This window comes from Aulostomus chinensis, chromosome 22 (genome assembly GCF_037954235.1).
Source record: "Aulostomus chinensis isolate RoL2024-O1b breed Wild chromosome 22, RoL_Achi_v1.0, whole genome shotgun sequence".
NCBI lineage: Eukaryota > Metazoa > Chordata > Actinopteri > Syngnathiformes > Aulostomidae > Aulostomus > Aulostomus chinensis.
The window spans coordinates 1,340,357-1,362,518 of NC_141341.1; the positions used below are offsets into that span (position 1 = coordinate 1,340,357).

Here is a 22,162-nt window from a genome sequence, read left to right on the forward strand (position 1 = left end):
TCATTGTACTTGTTCAAATTGTAAAACCTTTCGTACCAGAGCGCCCAGCTCAGTTTTACCTGTTTTTCTTTATTCCCCTTGAATTATGCTAAACTTGTCTCAGCCGTTGTTTCACATCTCATCCTTTATGATGAATCATCTCTCATGTTAGATTTCTGTTCTCCTGAAGGCCTCGTTCCTGCCTGTTTTCCTCATGTATTATTGTACATTTTCTTACGCACTTTGTGACGTTTGGCCTTTTATTAAGAGCATTTAAATGAAGATAATAATAGAACTCTTAATTACAGGTTGAAAAGTTGAAATGCCACTCTCCAAGTTTCATAAGTCATTTAATTATGGAGCGAACAGGAGTTTTAGTCATCAATAATTTGTCTATGAACAGAAAAGGAGGTGCAGATTTATAGATGTTACACCTAAATCTGGGAGGGAGAAATTCAGGTCAATCATCATGATTCATCACTTGACGCAAGAAGGTGGAGGCTGGGGATACTTATAGGCAGAGGGAACCGAGTTGGAGAACACAAATCCATTTCAGGACAACAGAGGCTGACAGTAAACGGATAGTGCATTTCTTCACTTAACTTCACTTCAAGATCCCGGTGAGTATTTGGTTGGTTCACTTCTCTTTTTTTCCATGAAATCTGACTGCATAATTCTTGAAAGTGTGACTAAAAAAATTATTTCCTTTTTATTGTTGTTGTGTTTTTTTTGGTTTTGGTTTTTTTTTTTGCTTAGGATTTTGGGGATCTTTTTTATAACTTTGGAAATATATCATAGTTTACCATTAATTCACAGAAAACAATAAAAACTTTAGTTTTTAGGAGTAGTTAGCTCCTCCGCATTAAAACTTACCCACAAAAATAGCAGATTTGGGTTTTTCTTTCTTTTTTCTGTTTTGTTCTGGGTTGTTTTTTTTTTGAACTCATTGCCAGGAAAAGGTACCAAATAGTATTGCTTTGGACTTGAGGCTTTAACTCTCATGTTCATGGTGAGGAATAATTTCATCTTCCAAATCCGAAAAACAGTATCTGTCAAAGCGCAAAGGGATGCTGACTCAGCTAAGCACTCCTCTAACTGCTTCCTTTACATTGGTTGAATTAATATCGGATGAGGAGGAAGGGAAACAGAGCAGAATGTGTTGCTATTTGATTTTTCCATCCGTGACTGGAACTTAAGTGTTATGCCGTAGATCAGCAGGTTTATTTTTAGGTCCTGTTTGATTTCACTCAATCAGCATTGACACAACTTGAGATAACTGCTTTGTAGCTGTCGTTATTTCAGAAGTGTGTAATTTCTAATTTTATTAGAACTTCCTGTTTGTAATGAGCGACTGCTGTTACAGCAGCTGTAAACAGTGCTGAAAAGAAAAGAGGAATTCTTTTTGTTATGAAGTTATGTTACTGAGATTATTCACAAAGTAATAACACTTTTCTTCTCATTTGCTTTCCTCACAGAACACGGTCATGTGTAGTTTTGATAAAGACACTGGAGGAGGGACAAAACCCATCACAATGATTACCAAGAGTGTAATTATTGTCCTTCTGCTCATAGGTAAGTAATTAAACTGCTAAAATGATAGCAAATCCTAAAAGTGATGATGTTGTTTAAAATTATTGAATTCTATCCAATTTCTTTCGATGGGAAAAGCAACCGACAGCCAGCGCGTTGAAGGAAGCATAAGAAGAAAGTGTCCAAACCTGACAACAGTGCCTCCCCCAGTACAAACAACCAAGAATCCAACAACAATGCATCCACAACCATACACAGCAACATCTACAACTGCAGCAGCCACAGCTGCTGCTTCCACTGCTGCATCAGTGGCAGCAGCAACCGCAGCAGCAGCATCTACTGCTGCTACAGGACCTGTTGCTGAGAAAGCAGCCGCGGCTGCAGAAGCTGCAGTCAAAGCAGCAGAAGAAGCAGCTGAGGCTTCGTCTGCAGTGATAAATGGAGACATAAAACCAGAAGAGGCAGCACAGAAGGCCAAAATCGCAGCAGAAGCAGCTAAAAGCGCATCGGATGCAGCAAAAGAGGCAGCTGAACAAGCACCTGCATCGATGAAAGACGTAGCAGAAAAACTTGCGGAGGCATCAGCAAATGCGTCAACAGCAGCAGAACAAGCAGCACAGGCAGCAGAGAAGGCCGCAGAAGCAGACACACCAGAAGCTGCAAAGGAAGCTGCAACAGATGTAGTAAACACAGCTGCTGCTACTGCAGAAACACTAGCAGATATTCAGAAAGCACTGGAAAAGGAAGCCTCAAACCAAACAACTGGAGCAGACTCAGCTTTGGAAATACTGGAACCAGTAATAATGGCGACAGAAAAGGCCGAAGAGGTGGCAGATAAGGCGGAAATGGCAGCTGAAGCTGCAGCAGCTGCTGTAGAGGCAGTTGACCCAGAAATAATGGAGGAAAAGGCAGCAGAAGCAAGAAAAATGGCCAAGGAAGCAGCAGAATTAGCACAGGAAGTTGCAGAGGAAACAGCAGGGATTGTTGATCAAGTAATGCCTGATGAACCTACAGCTCCACCAGCAACATCTGTACCAACTGTAACTCAAGGACCTTCAGCAGTTTCCCTATCAAAAAAATCTGCAACTGCAGCAGCGTCAGTGGCTGCTTCCACTGCTGCATCAGTGGCAGCAGCAACCGCAGCAGCAGCATCTACTGCTGCTACAGGACCTGTTGCTGAGAAAGCAGCCGAGGCTGCAGAAGCTGCAGTCAAAGCAGCAGAAGAAGCAGCTGAGGCTTCGTCTGCAGTGATAAATGGAGACATAAAACCAGAAGAGGCAGCACAGAAGGCCAAAATCGCAGCAGAAGCAGCTAAAAGCGCATCGGATGCAGCAAAAGAGGCAGCTGAACAAGCACCTGCATCGATGAAAGACGTAGCAGAAAAACTTGCGGAGGCATCAGCAAATGCGTCAACAGCAGCAGAACAAGCAGCACAGGCAGCAGAGAAGGCCGCAGAAGCAGACACACCAGAAGCTGCAAAGGAAGCTGCAACAGATGTAGTAAACACAGCTGCTGCTACTGCAGAAACACTAGCAGATATTCAGAAAGCACTGGAAAAGGAAGCCTCAAACCAAACAATTGGAGCAGACTCAGCTTTGGAAATACTGGAACCAGTAATAACGGCGACAGAAAAGGCCAAAGAGGTGGCAGATAAGGCGGAAATGGCAGCTGAAGCTGCAGCAGCTGTTGTAGAGGCAGTTGACCCAGAAATAATGGAGGAAAAGGCAGCAGAAGCAAGAAAAATGGCCAAGGAAGCAGCAGAATCAGCACAGGAAGTTGCAGAGGAAACAGCAGGGATTGTTGATCAAGTAATGCCTGATGAACCTACAGCTCCACCAGCAACATCTGTACCAACTGTAACTCAAGGACCTTCAGCAGTTTCCCTATCAAAAAAATCTGCAACTGCAGCAGCGTCAGTGGCTGCTTCCACTGCTGCATCAGTGGCAGCAGCAACCGCAGCAGCAGCATCTACTGCTGCTACAGGACCTGTTGCTGAGAAAGCAGCCGAGGCTGCAGAAGCTGCAGTCAAAGCAGCAGAAGAAGCAGCTGTGGCTTCGTCTGCAGTGATAAATGGAGACATAAAACCAGAAGAGGCAGCACAGAAGGCCAAAATCGCAGCAGAAGCAGCTAAAAGCGCATCGGATGCAGCAAAAGAGGCAGCTGAACAAGCACCTGCATCGATGAAAGACGTAGCAGAAAAACTTGCGGAGGCATCAGCAAATGCATCAACAGCAGCAGAACAAGCAGCACAGGCAGCAGAGAAGGCCGCAGAAGCAGACACACCAGAAGCTGCAAAGGAAGCTGCAACAGATGTAGTAAACACAGCTGCTGCTACTGCAGAAACACTAGCAGATATTCAGAAAGCACTGGAAAAGGAAGCCTCAAACCAAACAGCTGGAGCAGACTCAGCTTTGGAAATACTGGAACCAGTAATTACGGCGACAGAAAAGGCCAAAGAGGTGGCAGATAAGGCGGAAATGGCAGCTGAAGCTGCAGCAGCTGCTGTAGAGGCAGTTGACCCAGAAATAATGGAGGAAAAGGCAGCAGAAGCAAGAAAAATGGCCAAGGAAGCAGCAGAATCAGCACAGGAAGTTGCAGAGGAAACAGCAGGGATTGTTGATCAAGTAATGCCTGATGAACCTACAGCTCCACCAGCAACATCTGTACCAACTGTAACTCAAGGACCTTCAGCAGTTTCCCTATCAAAAAAATCTGCAACTGCAGCAGCGTCAGTGGCTGCTTCCACTGCTGCATCAGTGGCAGCAGCAACCGCAGCAGCAGCATCTACTGCTGCTACAGGACCTGTTGCTGAGAAAGCAGCCGAGGCTGCAGAAGCTGCAGTCAAAGCAGCAGAAGAAGCAGCTGAGGCTTCGTCTGCAGTGATAAATGGAGACATAAAACCAGAAGAGGCAGCACAGAAGGCCAAAATCGCAGCAGAAGCAGCTAAAAGCGCATCGGATGCAGCAAAAGAGGCAGCTGAACAAGCACCTGCATCGATGAAAGACGTAGCAGAAAAACTTGCGGAGGCATCAGCAAATGCGTCAACAGCAGCAGAACAAGCAGCACAGGCAGCAGAGAAGGCCGCAGAAGCAGACACACCAGAAGCTGCAAAGGAAGCTGCAACAGATGTAGTAAACACAGCTGCTGCTACTGCAGAAACACTAGCAGATATTCAGAAAGCACTGGAAAAGGAAGCCTCAAACCAAACAATTGGAGCAGACTCAGCTTTGGAAATACTGGAACCAGTAATAACGGCGACAGAAAAGGCCAAAGAGGTGGCAGATAAGGCGGAAATGGCAGCTGAAGCTGCAGCAGCTGCTGTAGAGGCAGTTGACCCAGAAATAATGGAGGAAAAGGCAGCAGAAGCAAGAAAAATGGCCAAGGAAGCAGCAGAATCAGCACAGGAAGTTGCAGAGGAAACAGCAGGGATTGTTGATCAAGTAATGCCTGATGAACCTACAGCTCCACCAGCAACATCTGTACCAGCTGTAACTCAAGGACCTTCAGCAGTTTCCCTATCAAAAAAATCTGCAACTGCAGCAGCGTCAGTGGCTGCTTCCACTGCTGCATCAGTGGCAGCAGCAACCGCAGCAGCAGCATCTACTGCTGCTACAGGACCTGTTGCTGAGAAAGCAGCCGAGGCTGCAGAAGCTGCAGTCAAAGCAGCAGAAGAAGCAGCTGAGGCTTCGTCTGCAGTGATAAATGGAGACATAAAACCAGAAGAGGCAGCACAGAAGGCCAAAATCGCAGCAGAAGCAGCTAAAAGCGCATCGGATGCAGCAAAAGAGGCAGCTGAACAAGCACCTGCATCGATGAAAGACGTAGCAGAAAAACTTGCGGAGGCATCAGCAAATGCGTCAACAGCAGCAGAACAAGCAGCACAGGCAGCAGAGAAGGCCGCAGAAGCAGACACACCAGAAGCTGCAAGGGAAGCTGCAACAGATGTAGTAAACACAGCTGCTGCTACTGCAGAAACACTAGCAGATATTCAGAAAGCACTGGAAAAGGAAGCCTCAAACCAAACAACTGGAGCAGACTCAGCTTTGGAAATACTGGAACCAGCGATTACGGCGACAGAAAAGGCCAAAGAGGTGGCAGATAAGGCGGAAATGGCAGCTGAAGCTGCAGCAGCTGCTGTAGAGGCAGTTGACCCAGAAATAATGGAGGAAAAGGCAGCAGAAGCAAGAAAAATGGCCAAGGAAGCAGCAGAATCAGCACAGGAAGTTGCAAAGGAAACAGCAGGGATTGTTGATCAAGTAATGCCTGATGAACCTACAGCTCCACCAGCAACATCTGTACCAGCTGTAACTCAAGGACCTTCAGCAGTTTCCCTATCAAAAAAATCTGCAACTGCAGCAGCGTCAGTGGCTGCTTCCACTGCTGCATCAGTGGCAGCAGCAACCGCAGCAGCAGCATCTACTGCTGCTACAGGACCTGTTGCTGAGAAAGCAGCCGAGGCTGCAGAAGCTGCAGTCAAAGCAGCAGAAGAAGCAGCTGAGGCTTCGTCTGCAGTGATAAATGGAGACATAAAACCAGAAGAGGCAGCACAGAAGGCCAAAATCGCAGCAGAAGCAGCTAAAAGCGCATCGGATGCAGCAAAAGAGGCAGCTGAACAAGCACCTGCATCGATGAAAGACGTAGCAGAAAAACTTGCGGAGGCATCAGCAAATGCGTCAACAGCAGCAGAACAAGCAGCACAGGCAGCAGAGAAGGCCGCAGAAGCAGACACACCAGAAGCTGCAAAGGAAGCTGCAACAGATGTAGTAAACACAGCTGCTGCTACTGCAGAAACACTAGCAGATATTCAGAAAGCACTGGAAAAGGAAGCCTCAAACCAAACAACTGGAGCAGACTCAGCTTTGGAAATACTGGAACCAGCGATTACGGCGACAGAAAAGGCCAAAGAGGTGGCAGATAAGGCGGAAATGGCAGCTGAAGCTGCAGCAGCTGCTGTAGAGGCAGTTGACCCAGAAATAATGGAGGAAAAGGCAGCAGAAGCAAGAAAAATGGCCAAGGAAGCAGCAGAATCAGCACAGGAAGTTGCAGAGGAAACAGCAGGGATTGTTGATCAAGTAATGCCTGATGAACCTACAGCTCCACCAGCAACATCTGTACCAACTGTAACTCAAGGACCTTCAGCAGTTTCCCTATCAAAAAAATCTGCAACTGCAGCAGCGTCAGTGGCTGCTTCCACTGCTGCATCAGTGGCAGCAGCAACCGCAGCAGCAGCATCTACTGCTGCTACAGGACCTGTTGCTGAGAAAGCAGCCGAGGCTGCAGAAGCTGCAGTCAAAGCAGCAGAAGAAGCAGCTGAGGCTTCGTCTGCAGTGATAAATGGAGACATAAAACCAGAAGAGGCAGCACAGAAGGCCAAAATCGCAGCAGAAGCAGCTAAAAGCGCATCGGATGCAGCAAAAGAGGCAGCTGAACAAGCACCTGCATCGATGAAAGACGTAGCAGAAAAACTTGCGGAGGCATCAGCAAATGCGTCAACAGCAGCAGAACAAGCAGCACAGGCAGCAGAGAAGGCCGCAGAAGCAGACACACCAGAAGCTGCAAAGGAAGCTGCAACAGATGTAGTAAACACAGCTGCTGCTACTGCAGAAACACTAGCAGATATTCAGAAAGCACTGGAAAAGGAAGCCTCAAACCAAACAGCTGGAGCAGACTCAGCTTTGGAAATACTGGAACCAGTAATTACGGCGACAGAAAAGGCCGAAGAGGTGGCAGATAAGGCGGAAATGGTAGCTGAAGCTGCAGCAGCTGCTGTAGAGGCAGTTGACCCAGAAATAATGGAGGAAAAGGCAGCAGAAGCAAGAAAAATGGCCAAGGAAGCAGCAGAATCAGCACAGGAAGTTGCAAAGGAAACAGCAGGGATTGTTGATCAAGTAATGCCTGATGAACCTACAGCTCCACCAGCAACATCTGTACCAGCTGTAACTCAAGGACCTTCAGCAGTTTCCCTATCAAAAAAATCTGCAACTGCAGCAGCGTCAGTGGCTGCTTCCACTGCTGCATCAGTGGCAGCAGCAACCGCAGCAGCAGCATCTACTGCTGCTACAGGACCTGTTGCTGAGAAAGCAGCCGAGGCTGCAGAAGCTGCAGTCAAAGCAGCAGAAGAAGCAGCTGAGGCTTCGTCTGCAGTGATAAATGGAGACATAAAACCAGAAGAGGCAGCACAGAAGGCCAAAATCGCAGCAGAAGCAGCTAAAAGCGCATCGGATGCAGCAAAAGAGGCAGCTGAACAAGCACCTGCATCGATGAAAGACGTAGCAGAAAAACTTGCGGAGGCATCAGCAAATGCGTCAACAGCAGCAGAACAAGCAGCACAGGCAGCAGAGAAGGCCGCAGAAGCAGACACACCAGAAGCTGCAAAGGAAGCTGCAACAGATGTAGTAAACACAGCTGCTGCTACTGCAGAAACACTAGCAGATATTCAGAAAGCACTGGAAAAGGAAGCCTCAAACCAAACAGCTGGAGCAGACTCAGCTTTGGAAATACTGGAACCAGTAATTACGGCGACAGAAAAGGCCGAAGAGGTGGCAGATAAGGCGGAAATGGTAGCTGAAGCTGCAGCAGCTGCTGTAGAGGCAGTTGACCCAGAAATAATGGAGGAAAAGGCAGCAGAAGCAAGAAAAATGGCCAAGGAAGCAGCAGAATCAGCACAGGAAGTTGCAAAGGAAACAGCAGGGATTGTTGATCAAGTAATGCCTGATGAACCTACAGCTCCACCAGCAACATCTGTACCAGCTGTAACTCAAGGACCTTCAGCAGTTTCCCTATCAAAAAAATCTGCAACTGCAGCAGCGTCAGTGGCTGCTTCCACTGCTGCATCAGTGGCAGCAGCAACCGCAGCAGCAGCATCTACTGCTGCTACAGGACCTGTTGCTGAGAAAGCAGCCGAGGCTGCAGAAGCTGCAGTCAAAGCAGCAGAAGAAGCAGCTGAGGCTTCGTCTGCAGTGATAAATGGAGACATAAAACCAGAAGAGGCAGCACAGAAGGCCAAAATCGCAGCAGAAGCAGCTAAAAGCGCATCGGATGCAGCAAAAGAGGCAGCTGAACAAGCACCTGCATCGATGAAAGACGTAGCAGAAAAACTTGCGGAGGCATCAGCAAATGCGTCAACAGCAGCAGAACAAGCAGCACAGGCAGCAGAGAAGGCCGCAGAAGCAGACACACCAGAAGCTGCAAAGGAAGCTGCAACAGATGTAGTAAACACAGCTGCTGCTACTGCAGAAACACTAGCAGATATTCAGAAAGCACTGGAAAAGGAAGCCTCAAACCAAACAGCAATAATGGACTCATCAACAGCTTTGGCAGAAATAGCAGCAGAAATGGGTGAGGCAGCAGCAACTAAAGCACAAATGGCAGCTGAAGCTGCAGCAGCTACAGCAGCCGCAACAGGCGAAACAAAAGATAAAATGGCAGCAGAAGCAGAGGACCTAGCTCAGGAAGCAGTACAGGCAGCAGAAGTCACAGCTGAAGCTTCAAAGGCAGCAACAGTCATCGCTGAAGCAGCACAAGAATTGACCGAAACTTCACTAGAACCTGAGGCACAAAGAGCAGCAGCAGGAGGGTTAGCTGCTGCAGCAGCCTCTGCTGCAGCCGCTGCCTCAGCCGCAGCAGCTGCTGCTGGACCCACTGCATCTGAGGCAGCAAAAGAGGCAGCTGATGCTGCAGTTGAAGCAGCAACAGCAGCTTCATTAGTTTCAAGTGGAACTGAAGATGTGGGGGTAGCAGTCAACGCAGCAAAAAAAGCAGCTGCAGCAGCAGAAAAAGCAAAAGAAGCTGCACTTAATGCAGTAACAGCATCACCACCACCATTCAAAGCAGAAAAAATTGCAGAATCAGCATCAAAATCAGCAGAGGCAGCAAGAAATGCAGCACAGGCAGCAGAAATTGCTTCCTCTACCACAGCGTCAAAAGATGCAATGACAGAAGCTTCAAAAATTGTCAAATCAGTGGTAAAAGATACAGCAGAGGCATCAAAGGAATTGGAGGAAATACTACAAGACAGCAGCGGGTCAACAGCAGCACAGCGGGAAGCAATAGAACAGGCAGAAGCGGTGGCAAATATGGCACATGCAACAGCAGTTACAGCAGAAACAGCCGTGAAAACAGCAAAAATGGCAATGGAAACACCAGAACAGGACACCGCAGCCATGAAGGAAGTCCTGAGCTCATCAGCAGAGGCAGCAGCGGCAACAGCTGTAGTAGCAGCAACAGCAGCACAGGAGGCTTCCAATGGTACAGGAGAATCCACAGCAGCACCACAATCAGCTGCAGTCACCACCAAAGTCAGCCTCACTTCCATCATAGCAACAGTTCTCGCTGTGACCCTTCTATAAGGAACTGCATCAGACAGCATGGCATTCATGATGCTCTTAGGTGGAACGCCATTCTTTATTTATGTCCACATGATATTATTAAACTTTATTTATCACATCTGTCAAATGTATGAAAATTCTATTGTTAGACGTGTTGGCAGATGTTTTCTGAGTGTGTAGAACAAAATGTAATGTAAAAGGGAGCAGGGGTCAAAGGGTTAACTACAGTATGTGTCATTTAAACAGCAGTCAAGATCTGATCTGGGTTCAGTGATTCTGATCAAACATTATGTATTAGAATAATTATTTAAACTAATCAGGGACTGTGGTAAATAATGGCTGATATTCATTCTTTGAAATAGATGTAAATTATTGTATTTATTATTTATTGTGTGTGTGTCTGTTTATTAATCAATACAAAATAACCTCAAGATTCATTGATGGCCAAATTATTTTTCTGTTTGTGTGAATGTATAAAAGATGTCAAAATTCTGTTCATTTAAATTGTGATTATTAAAGGAAAGTTTAAAATGATATGAAGATGTGTAAGAAAACATTAAAATATGTTGAAATGGCCGACTGGCAATTGTCTGATGGCAATGATGGGGAAGCAGCCGCACTTTAGCTTCTTTCAAAAGAATATCTTAACTTCATGATCAATAAATAACCAACAACTGAATTTATTCAGTCCTGTTTTGTTTCACCAGTCATCGCAGGTGCATTCTGGGAAATGTGTCCAAACAATGCACAAGAAATGAAGTAGAGGCTGATGAGCCTGGATACCATGTGACAGTCAGAATGGAATTTTTTAAGTTGCACTGGAAATCTCTGCACCTTCCGACTTCAAATTCCATATCCTCACATTTACAATGCATTTTTTTCCAGTCACATAATTCCATATGATGGCTGCCTGGGGGAAATGATCATCATCATCATCCTCATCATCACCACCACCATGTTTCTTTGAAATACATGAATAGTAATAATAACAACATAAAGCCAGGCAGGGTCGGTGTGCCCCCCAGGGCCGGCCCAGGGATCCAGCCAGCTCAGTGTTCAACTGTGCCGCTCAACTCAACTCTGGGATATCGTAACACACAAAAGCAACTGAAACGTGAAAATTATGAGTTAACAAGCCAGTCTTGGAATTGTTCTTTTTAGTTTTAACTTCTTTTTTTTTAACAAAAATGACCACAACCTTTTTTTGCTCTGAAACATCATTCATCATTTTATATTTCACAGATTCTGTTCTTGTTGCAATTATAAAACTCCTCGAGTGGGGATTGTTACCAGGGTAACAGGGCAGACAGTGCCTTGCACTATTTTCGCACCTATTTTCATCGGTTAAAAGGTTAAAAGCCCTGAGCAAGATGGCAGCAGCACAGACGCGCCCCAAAGCCTGAGGGAGGCATTTGGATGATCTCTCTTAGAAACAATGACACAAGGACCTGTCGTTTTTGAGAGCGACGCCAAGAATCTCGAGTCGGGAATTTGCAGGTCAGCTATTTCATTTTTCTGTAGGCACTGTTTTGAGAAATTAAGAGTGATGTCAAGGATAAAAACCTTAATAAGCAGAACTTTCCTCCCAGTTTGGCCGGAGAAACCAGCCATGTTGAGAGCGTTGGGAAAAGGCTGCGACGTGGAAGTGTTTCCTCCCCTTCAACTTGTGTGTGCAGCAGGTTACAGTGTTGTTTCTTGGTAAAAGCTTTTCCTCTCAAACGTCTCATCTTTTTAGCGGGACACCGAGTCGGAGATAACTCGTGTTCTTCACCAGTGCCCAAACGCTCAACTGGTTGCTATGACAATCTCACACACACAAACATGAAAAATAAACAATAAAGTCTCTGTGTCCTACATTGTGCACAGGGAGGAGGGAGCGAAAGAATGTGGGCTGAACAGAAACCATCAGTAGAAGAGCTGAATGGTGAAGGTGCTGAGATTCAGAAACCAATTAATTAGACAGGAAGAAAGCATTCCTCTGAGGGGAGACGTGATGTGGTGACTCAATGTGAGGTGTGGCTCTGGCAGTTATGAAGTTATGAGAACATACCAACTATTCATACACACCAATTATCATCCCATGATTAAAACTAAAGGAGGACAAACTCAGAAACACCCCCTGCTCTGGATGGTTAGTAGCATGTGCTTTTACTAAACCGGTGTTTGCCCCATGCGTGCCCGTCAGCCCCACGCCCCCCCCCCCCCCCCCCCCAGAGTATTACTGATACTTGTCTATTTTCAGTTTGTAAAAGCTGTGGTGATAAAAGAACTGCAGGAAAAGAGACATTGATTGATGAGTGTTTAATGTTTATTTTTGTCATTTCTAAAAATGTAATTCTTCAAATTTGGCAAAAACGTCCACTTGGAATTGAGCTAACTGAAAGTTTAGGTAGGCAACGGTCAGAGGTCACTGTGAATACACAAAAGACGTTTCTGGCTTCTGCAAGAACTCTAGATTCAATATGATAAGGAATAGTTACGTCAAAATTTCACGCAAATAAAATGATGAAGTGACGACATTTTATATCTGGAAAACACACCGCTACTCTGGGCCATGTCATCTAAGTGGTGTCTTCCTACTTTGATTATTTTCTCTAACTATGGAACCTGTTTGAGTCAATCAATATCTTTATTGATCAGCCTTGGAATAGATTACAGACAAAACTGACAATGACATTTGGCCTGTTGTAAAGAATGACTTCACTTCTTCTGTCTCTCTTTAACTTCATCTATGTTTTTGAGTTTCTCTCAAACGTCCCTCATCACTCAGCTGTTGCATGTGAAACACTGCAAATCAGTGAGACAGTCAGTGAGACAGTCAGTGAGCTCCTTTCCTCCTCTGATCCACAGTGTGTGACAACTTAACTGGCTGCTGTTCAGGTTCAGTTCAGCAAGTTGGCCACGAACACATTCCTCAGATTGTTCATTCTGAGCCTAGAAAGTTTGTAATTCTATTGCCACTAAATAACTCTGCTCAGCTGCCAAACCTCAATACTGTAGAACCCTGCAGGCAAAACCGTTTCAGGTATGTTAAGTGTTTTTAGCCATGTGGATCCTGAATGACACCTTCATGCTGGTGTTGCAAAACTTTTAAGATGTCAGGCTCCTGTCCCTCAATGTTTTCTGTGTGTAAATTCAAAGTAAATTTAAAGTATATTTTATGTTTGATGTTTAAGGTATTAAATGAGGAAATTATCATTTAAGCAAATTCTCACAATCACGATAGAGCTGCCAAGTTCCAGAAAATCCCAAGAGTGAGGCCTCTGGTCAGTGCGCCCTTTTTAACGCCAATTTAAACGGATTTCGTTGAATTTGAGCAAATCTGAACTTTTGCAAATGAGCGTGTGAAATGTCAAGTGTGGCGTGAAAAGAGACATAATTGCGTGACTCTCACTCTCAAAGTGTGAGACTTGGCAGCTCTGATAACAATGTTTTGAAGAAAAAGCTTGAATCTAAGTTCCAAGCAATGTTTGAAGGATGTGATGTATTAAATGTTCTCAATAAAAAAAAATGTTGGTCAAAAAGTCCCTGTTTATTGTTTGGCTTTTATTGTGACAGAGAATAAAATTGTTTTTACCATAAAGAACTCTTCCTGTAAAAAAAAAACTTTTTGTTGCACTTCATCTATTGACCGCTAGGAGCCACTGCCGGCGTGGAAGGGGCGCTGCAGCAGCCGGGGAGGAAGCGACAGTTTCCGGCAGGGAGAAGAAGACTCGGAGGCTGTGCTAACGCTAGCTAGTTGTTCGGGTTTCGGAAAATGTGTCGCTTTTGACCCGTGTCGTCTCTCCTCTCCGCGACCGAGACTCTAACACTGATGGAAATCGTCCTGCCGGTCGTGTTCTGATTCGGGCGAGGATCCAGCACCAGCGTGTTCCGTCGGAGTGTTTTCAAGGTAGTTCGGGGCTCGTATGTGTGCGTGTTGTTGTCGGGGGACAGTCAGCTGGCCGTCAGATCAACGGCAGGTAAGTTTCAAGTCCAGCTTTTCCTCTCTGGTGTCATGTCTCCACCGACGGGGAAGATATTTTCCTCTTTATGTGTTGAACACGACAGGAGAAACTTATTGTTTTTTTTTTTTTTTTTAAGAACCTCCAGCAAACGTTTGATCTTGGTCGGAAGTTAACGGCACAGTAAAGTCCCGGGATGAACGTTTTTCCCCTTCTCTGTAGTTTTCTAGCACATGCAAATAACCGGAACTTCCTCGTAGCGCCCTTTGACGCGTGTGACCTTGTTAAATCGTGTCCAGCCCTCATTCCTCAAGTGTAATGTCACCCGGTTCACGGGATGTATCGCGATATGTCGGGGTATTTGTTCCGGTACTGATATAAACTGCGATGTGAAAATAGAATAGTCCAATTAAACATTGATTTAGTCAGAACCTGGACGTTATCAAATCTTAAACAGCACACAGAATGTTTGCAAAAATAAAAAAGATAAGTTTGATTCACACAATGAAAACAAACAATAAGAACGACAGGAGACATAATCAAACGCCAGGATGTGAGCAGGGATGTTTTAACGGACCCAAATGTCTGACCGCAAACATGCTATGAATTGCATCATTGTGACATATGACATCACAACCTCCTGACAGGCCCCTGCTGCCCTCAGGTCTGCAGCTCCTGCATCCACCTCTCACCCAACATCCAAGCTGTTCCAGTGTTTCTCACCTCGGTCGTTGGTGTCGGAGGTGCGAGGCGAGCAGCGAGGCGAGCAGCGCGGCTGCAGTTGGACCGTTTCTGTCAAATGTGTCTCTTTGTTTTTCCAGTGAGGATTGTTGGGAAATTACAAACATGGCGGCTCCTCTAAACATCCAGACACCCAGTAAGACATGGGAGCTGAGTCTGTACGAGCTGCACAGGAGCCCTCAGGTGTGTGTGTGTGTGTGTGTGTGTGTGTGCGCGCGCGCGCACGCACTCTATATCTTCAATCCATCTTCAACATTCATACAAGGGCTTCTAAAGAAAACAATCTTAATGGCTTCTGGTGAAGTTTCTAGTTTGAAACCATCTACAGTCCTCAGGACAGTGAACCTGTGCGTTTGTCCAGGAGGCCATCATGGACGGGACGGAGGTGGCGGTGTCTCCTCGCTCTCTGCACAGTGAACTCATGTGTCCCATCTGTCTGGACATGCTGAAGAACACAATGACCACAAAAGAGTGTCTGCACCGTTTCTGCTCCGACTGCATCGTCACTGCACTGCGATCAGGGTGATGATTTTCACTGTTGTTGATCTTTTCTTTTTTGAAATGGCATTTATATTAAAGGGATACTTCACCCACAAATCCTACTTTGCCTGTCAGTCCTCCAGGTCGTCATCTGGTATGATCCACGCTGTCTTTGTGCTCAGTAAACATCAAACACTCGGGTTTGAGAGGAACAACAGGCCAACTGTGACTCCTCCAGACCAGCAGGTGCATTCGGTGGAACAAACGTGCTCCTGCTCGTCCATGGTAGCGGCGGAACGTAAATGTTCTCGTTGGGTTTTAATCTCCATTCAAAGTGTTTGTGGATCATTGATCACACGGCTAGATTAAGAAGACCTGGATTATACCAGACAATGACCTGGAGTTTGTTTTACAGTTCGGTGGTTGTTAGCCATCGCACTCTATTAGCTTCGAGCTAAATCTATGTGGCTGGCTCTTCCTGCATTCTGGAGTCACTCTGGCAAAACGTCTTAGTGAGCTCAATACTCTCCTTAAGCCCCTTCCACCCTGCACCAAAAACACGGGTGAATGCGGGTGTTTGGGCACTCTGAAAGGGTTGACTCAGCATTTCGACCCGTGTCCACCGACCCTACAAGCGACCCGGGTGTTAAATGGCTCGCCTCGGCTCGGCTCGGCTCGCCTGCAGTGTGAAAAAGGTAACCCGCGTTGTCTCAGGTTTCCCGCGACCTTCCTGTCGCATTCTGATTTTGTCACTGTGCCGCCTGTCAGGCTGTCATTGTGGAAACTCCAGGGGAAAATAAATAAATAAAACAAACTGGGCTGCGAGAGCTGCTCACTCACGAGTTTGTCTGCTTTGCAAAAGAGACAAAATTGCAAAGCGACAACGCAAACGTTCGACTCGACGACGTCCATGCTGTCGTTTGTTTCCCTCTCAGTGCTCTGGCACACTTTTATGTGTAATGATGACGTGATGGAAAAACCCGGGAACACAGCCCCCACAGATAGAGCTCAGACCCACGTCTGCTGGAAGCTTGAATGAGCCCTGATGCCGAGCAAATGCGGGTACAAAAACCCGCTTTGACCTGCGTGTTTCAGTGTGAAAGGGTAATAGTGAGGACTTGAAGGGATAAATACACTTCATGGGTGAAGTATCACTTTTAGTTATTTTCAGTGAGCAGATCCAAAGCAGCACATCAGAGACCCAGAGAGCGTTGGCTTGATAACTGACTATCACCATGATTAATCCTCCCCATCCCTCTCCCTCCTCCTGTGCTACTCAGGAACAAAGAGTGTCCGACCTGCAGGAAGAAGCTTGTTTCAAGGCGTTCGCTGCGCCGTGACTCCAACTTTGATGCACTGATCTCCAAGATCTACCCGAGTCGTGATGAGTATGAGGCCCACCAGCGCCGCGTCCTGGAACGCCTCAACAGGCTACACAACAAGGATGCTTTGAGCTCCAGCATCGAGGAGGGGCTCCGCCAGCAGGCCCGCTACAGGTCCGAGAGGTGGGGGAAGTACGGGAAGGGAGACATTTGGTTTATGAAGTCAAGCTTGAAGCATTTCAGGAAGAGCTTGTTATATTTGGCAACATGTAATCAAAGCAGCTTTATATCAGGTGAGAAGAAACCTCTCCATCCTGGCATTATTCGGGAACTCCATCCACAAGAGCAGCCCTCATCTCAGGTGACTGCTTTCTTTGGAAATTTCCTATCAGGGCGGTGACAGACTTAGTCAACTGGCCACCTCGGTGTAGGAGTGATGTCACACCAGATGAGACCCTTTACAACAGGGTGGGATCCAGTCCTGAAACTTGTAGATAAGTTCTTCTAGGAGAACATCTGGTCCCTTCGTCTCCAGGTCACTGACCTGACATCAGCTGGAGATCTTTGCAGGATCATGTCTACATCAGATCTACCTGTAAACACCAGACCGGTGGATGGTGGAGGTTCAGTTCTACATCAGATCCACCAGTAAACACCAGACCGGTGGATGGTGGAGGTTCAGTTCTACATCAGATCCACCAGTAAACACCAGACTGGTGGATGTTGGAGGTTCAGTTCTACATCAGATCTACCAGTAAACACCAGACTGGTGGATGGTGGAGGTTCAGGTCTACATCAGATCCACCAGTAAACACCAGACTGGTGGATGGTGGAGGTTCAGGTCTACATCAGATCCACCAGTAAACACCAGACTGGTGGATGTTGGAGGTTCAGTTCTACATCAGATCTACCAGTAAACACCAGACCGGTGGATGTTGAAGGTTCAGTTCTACATCAGATCCACCAGTAAACACCAGACTGGTGGATGTTGGAGGTTCAGGTCTACATCAGATCTACCTGTAAACACCAGACCAGTGGATGGTGGAGGTTCAGTTCTACATCAGATCCACCAGTAAACACCAGACCGGTGGATGTTGGAGGTTCAGTTCTACATCAGATCTACCAGTAAACACCAGACCGGTGGATGTTGAAGGTTCAGTTCTACATCAGATCCACCAGTAAACACCAGACCGGTGGATGGTGGAGGTTCAGTTCTACATCAGATCCACCAGTAAACACCAGACCGGTGGATGGTAGAGGTTCAGTTCTACATCAGATCCGCCAGTAACACCAGACTGGTGGATGGTGGAGGTTCAGGTCTACATCAGATCCACCAGTAACACCAGACCAGTGGATGGTGGAGGTTCAGTTCTACATCAGATCCACCAGTAAACACCAGACTGGTGGATGTTGGAGGTTCAGTTCTACATCAGATCCACCAGTAAACACCAGACTGGTGGATGGTGGAGGTTCAGGTCTACATCAGATCCACCAGTAAACACCAGACTGGTGGATGTTGGAGTGGTGGAGTCTTAAAAACCTGGGTTGCTAACAAGAGTCTAGAGGAGCCTACAGAGGTCCTGGAGGTCATTAAAGGTCATCAGGGGGAAACACAAGAAGCCTGAAGCTTAGTGGTGGTGACCTTGAAGTCATGTGACCTTGATGTAGCTCCTTCATAGGCTACTGTTAGCTTAGCCCTGCTAACGTAGCATCCAGGCTTCCAGCATCATCAGAGGGTTCATTAGTGAAGATGATCTTGATGAACTGAACCTGGAAGATCATCAACTTTTGTTCACCAGAGCTGATTTACTGGTTCAATCACCACAATCACATGGAGCGATCCTATTGGCTGCTGGGGAAGGAACCAGGAGATGACCACTTCCTGTTGGGGGAGGAACCAGGAGATGACCACTTCCTGTTAGATTACAAACACCTCATTAGTATTCTGTCATATAAATCCACCATTGCTCAATCAGTCATTCAGTGTTTTTACATCCAGGAACCACCGGGTGAAGAAACCCACTCAGGAAAGTGACAACACCACCTTTAGCGGTGGTGAAGACAATGGGGACACCCGCTCACACCTGTCCCACGACTCCGCCCCTTCCCATGCTCCCCACCCCAGTGGTCAGACACCCTCGGAGGCAGGGCCAAGTCGAAAGCGGCCGCGGGTGTCTGATGACGGCTCTGGGCCAGAGGCAGACAGCGGGAGCCCAACTCCTCCACTGAGACGCCATAAAGAGGGGCCAAGCTCTGAGATAGAGCTGGTGTTCAGGCCACACCCACAGCTGGTCCATGCCCAGGACTACAACCAGACCAGGTGAGTTGGGACGCCTGGACAAAAGCAGTCGACAAGATGAATACGGTCCAACTAATCCCCATCATTTTGTGTCTGTACAGGTATGTAAAGACGACTGCCAACGCCACCGTGGACCATCTGTCCAAGTACCTTGCCCTGCGCATCGCCCTGGAGGACCACCGGACCAAAAAAGAGCCAGAGGACGGAGAAAGAGAGGAGGGAGGACCGGAGGGAAGCGGGGAAACTGCAGGGACGACAGCCAGTGGAGAGGGGTCCAGTCTGAGCGACATCAGCGAGAAACAGTACACCATCTACATCATGACGAGGGGAGGGCAGTTCTCGGTCAGTGTTTATCCGCACACGCTGAGGTCCCTCTGGTCTCTACCTCCATCGATGAATCATCCACTTAAACAGTTCAGCATCATTTTGCCACAGAAAAAAAAAGTGACCTCAAAGAAAATTCCAAAGAAGACGTTCAGTTCTCTGTCCAACCTCCTTCTTTCCTCCCCCCTCAGACGCTGAACGGATCTCTGACTCTGGAGTTGGTCAACGAGAAATACTGGAAGGTCAGAAAACCTCTGGAGCTCTTCTACGCTCCCACCAAGGATCCTCAGCAGCAGCCACCGCCACCGCCGCCACCACAGTTGCAGCCGCAGCCGCAGCCACAGCCACAGCCACAGCCACAGCCACAGCCACAGCCGCAGCCACAGAAGTCTCCTGCTGCCCAGAGGGACGGATGAAAAGTTGGACACTTCTCACATTTAAGCCACTGCAACCCCGAAGGATCCTGCGTGTCCTCTCCTGCTGCTGTCAGGTGGGATTCTTGAGGCGTCGAATCAATAGACTGATCAGAAGAAGGAAGAATCACAGAAAGTAACTGCGGGTAAATCTTTGATTTCATTTTTGTTAATGCTTTAGAAGGTAAAAAGCCTTTTCTATATATTAAAAAAATCCTAGCTTCAAACTATCAGGAACAGTCAGGACTAACCTGCCTGATGTCAAGAAGGAAAGATGGAGTCTCTTTTTCTTTGAACTCCCTGATAGGAGCCATCTGTGTTCTAGTATGCGACTACATCTGAGTACGTAGTGCTAATGCTAACAGCTACGCTGCAGCTTGCACATCTCCAGGTGCCTGAATATTTAGTGCTGTTGGCAACATGATAAGTTACAAGACTGAGACGATGATCTTTTTTTCAATATTTTTTGATATAACAGCCATCAGATGAACTATTTTCAACACTGGAGCTGCAGTTAGCAGCCACGACAGCACTCAGCGTGTCCAGGCCAACTTTGACCTCATTAAATATGCTTCACAACTACCCAACTGACAGATAGATACAAACTTGCTCACTGGGTTCCTGCGACAGTGGGCGTGTCAAGGACCACATTTCACCTTGATGACACACCACGTTCAAGCAGTGAGGGTGACACCAGCCACAGCAGGTGATCACACTCACAAACAAGGAAGTACCTTTTTTCTTGTCATTTTTCAGTTATAATTCTCAATTGTCTGAATTATGAGGTTAAATTAATGATTTTCAGATGATAAATGAAAATTACAAGTGATTTATTTACTTCAAAATTAAGGGGGTGGTTTAGATTTATTGAAAGTGCTGCTGTCAGGGTCTTGGGTGGCTGTGGGTCGGGGCATCCTCCGTGCAGCAGCTCCATGTTCAGCATTGCGCTGCAGGAAAATGTATTTAATCAAATTAAATAAACGGCCACCAAAAAAATACCCAGCATACATGTAATATGTTGACGTGTGCGCTGCACAGCCCTTCAGTCTGGCTCTATATTTTCAGCCGTAGCACTTCCCTCATATCCCTGCGCATGCAACACACTATTACTACTCTGCACCACAGCAGGGCGCTGCCGCTCCCGTGCTGGCACGCGCGTGCCGAGGTCCGACTACCGCCGAGCGCCTCATACACTCACTCTATTACATTGTTATTAAAGATTTTTGTCAAACAAATAGAGAATTGTTTTCTTCAAATGAAAGTTTGTGTAAACGGGGGAGATTGCGATGCTGCTGATCCATGTGATCACTGCCGTCCCTGCACCTCCAGGGGTGTCCTGCATCCCTGCTCAGAGGAATGTGTCATACCAAAGGGTTTTACTCCCAAATACTTCTCGAAAAGGAAAAGTTCCTCTCATAGACATTGGAAATAATTTTTTTAAGTGAGGAAGTACTTACAGGAGCTCAAAATGACAGTCACGCTCCACATGGTTGAGGTGCTAGGAGCCGCGTCGCTAGAGGCTACAGGACACATTCTTCAGTCACGTTCTGCAAATGTTACCGAGACTTCATATGTGGGTGAAAACTACAGAGCTACTGTTTAGAGATGGAATATTAAAAGTTTCCTGGTGCGACAGAATCGGACAGGTCCCTAACAAAGTTGGATCACATGATTGTCTTCTTGAATGCTTCGCGATCCGAGGCAGGAGGACGGCGGCTGAGTTGACGCACAAACTCACAGCTGATGGTCAAAACTAGAAAACCTAAAAACAGGTCATCACATTTCTTGGAATCTATTTTTGTACAACTGCTCTGGAGACTGAGCTCTTGGATGACCCCTTGTGAGTGAGTCGTTACAGCTGAGCTGTACTGTCTGATAAACTGGTACCCATAATCCTCTGTTAGGTGACTAATATGAAACCTGGTGATTGTGGTGTTACTTAAAATGTTGCTTTGACATCAGTGATGGAGTAGAACTTCCTTTTGCGAGTCTTACAGTTTGAATTCTAGTTTTCTGACTTTTAAGATGTAGCTTCTGTCTCTCAACCTTAAGGCTGAGTTTAGTGTTTCTGACTCGACGCCGTAAGCAGCAGCTTCGAGCAGTACTTCACCCAAAAAGTGCATTGTGCCTTTAAGCTGCTCACAAATGGGCGTCGCACTGGCGCTCGTTCACGGCAGCGCTGTAGCGTTCCCGTTCACCTCCCACGTTAGTGGATGACTTTTCATCCTCCAGGATTCTACCAGACGACCTGGAAAGTTACTGGACACCTCTGGAGCGGTTTAGCTGTTCTTGGCCGTCAGTCTCCATTAGCCTCAAGCCAAAGGAACATGGCCGGCTCTTCCTGCATTCAGGAGTCACAAGGAAGTGAAGCAGGAAGAGAAACATATTTGGGAACTCAAGACTCCTAATGAGTACTTTAAGTATCAATACTCTGTTTGGGTGAAGTATCACGTTCATCTGAATTCTCTTTGCTCCAGTTCTGTAAATGCACTTTAATATTTCCTGCAGCCACGTTTTCCTACCTTACCTCAGTTTTATGGAACAGCTTTGATAAAAACCAGCGTTTCTCTCCAGTTGTTTCCTCCCTGTCAGCGATGCAGCTCAATAAAGGACGGAACAAAGGCTGGGTGTGAACTCTCGTCCTTCACCAGACGGCGGCTGCTCTCTACTCAGGTGTATTTGAGTTCACTACTTTGAAGCTTGTTTTCACAGATTGTTCTGTCACGCAGGGATGAAGCGTTGACTTTGGAAACTGATCCCAAAATGGATCCTGGAATTTCAACATTGAGTTATTTCACAATTT

General features: G+C 46.7%; 2 protein-coding genes across 4 annotated transcripts; both read left to right on the plus strand.

Moving 5' to 3' along the window:
• The first annotated feature begins 445 nt into the window (after window positions 1-445).
• Window positions 446-10,489, plus strand: LOC147240214 (uncharacterized). 2 transcript variants are annotated; one of them, XM_086193288.1, is made up of 3 exons: window positions 446-599; window positions 1,455-1,551; window positions 1,648-10,489. In XM_086193288.1, the coding sequence occupies exons 2-3, from the start codon at window positions 1,464-1,466 to the stop codon at window positions 9,855-9,857; spliced, it is 8,298 nt and encodes a 2,765-aa protein (XP_086049414.1). In that variant the 5' UTR covers window positions 446-599; window positions 1,455-1,463; the 3' UTR covers window positions 9,858-10,489. The 2 variants fall into 2 exon arrangements, with proteins under 2 accessions (XP_086049414.1, XP_086049415.1); XM_086193289.1 differs by having other exon boundaries at window positions 522-610.
• Window positions 10,490-13,507: 3,018 nt separating this feature from the next.
• On the plus strand, window positions 13,508-21,975 carry LOC147240215 (E3 ubiquitin-protein ligase RING2-A-like). Of its 2 annotated transcripts, none has more exons than XM_086193435.1 (7): window positions 13,508-13,798; window positions 14,602-14,704; window positions 14,883-15,043; window positions 16,282-16,506; window positions 18,323-18,643; window positions 18,724-18,964; window positions 19,138-21,975. In XM_086193435.1, the coding sequence occupies exons 2-7, from the start codon at window positions 14,627-14,629 to the stop codon at window positions 19,360-19,362; spliced, it is 1,251 nt and encodes a 416-aa protein (XP_086049561.1). In that variant the 5' UTR covers window positions 13,508-13,798; window positions 14,602-14,626; the 3' UTR covers window positions 19,363-21,975. The 2 variants fall into 2 exon arrangements, with proteins under 2 accessions (XP_086049561.1, XP_086049562.1); XM_086193436.1 differs by having other exon boundaries at window positions 13,509-13,798; window positions 16,282-16,497.
• Window positions 21,976-22,162: the final 187 nt, after the last annotated feature.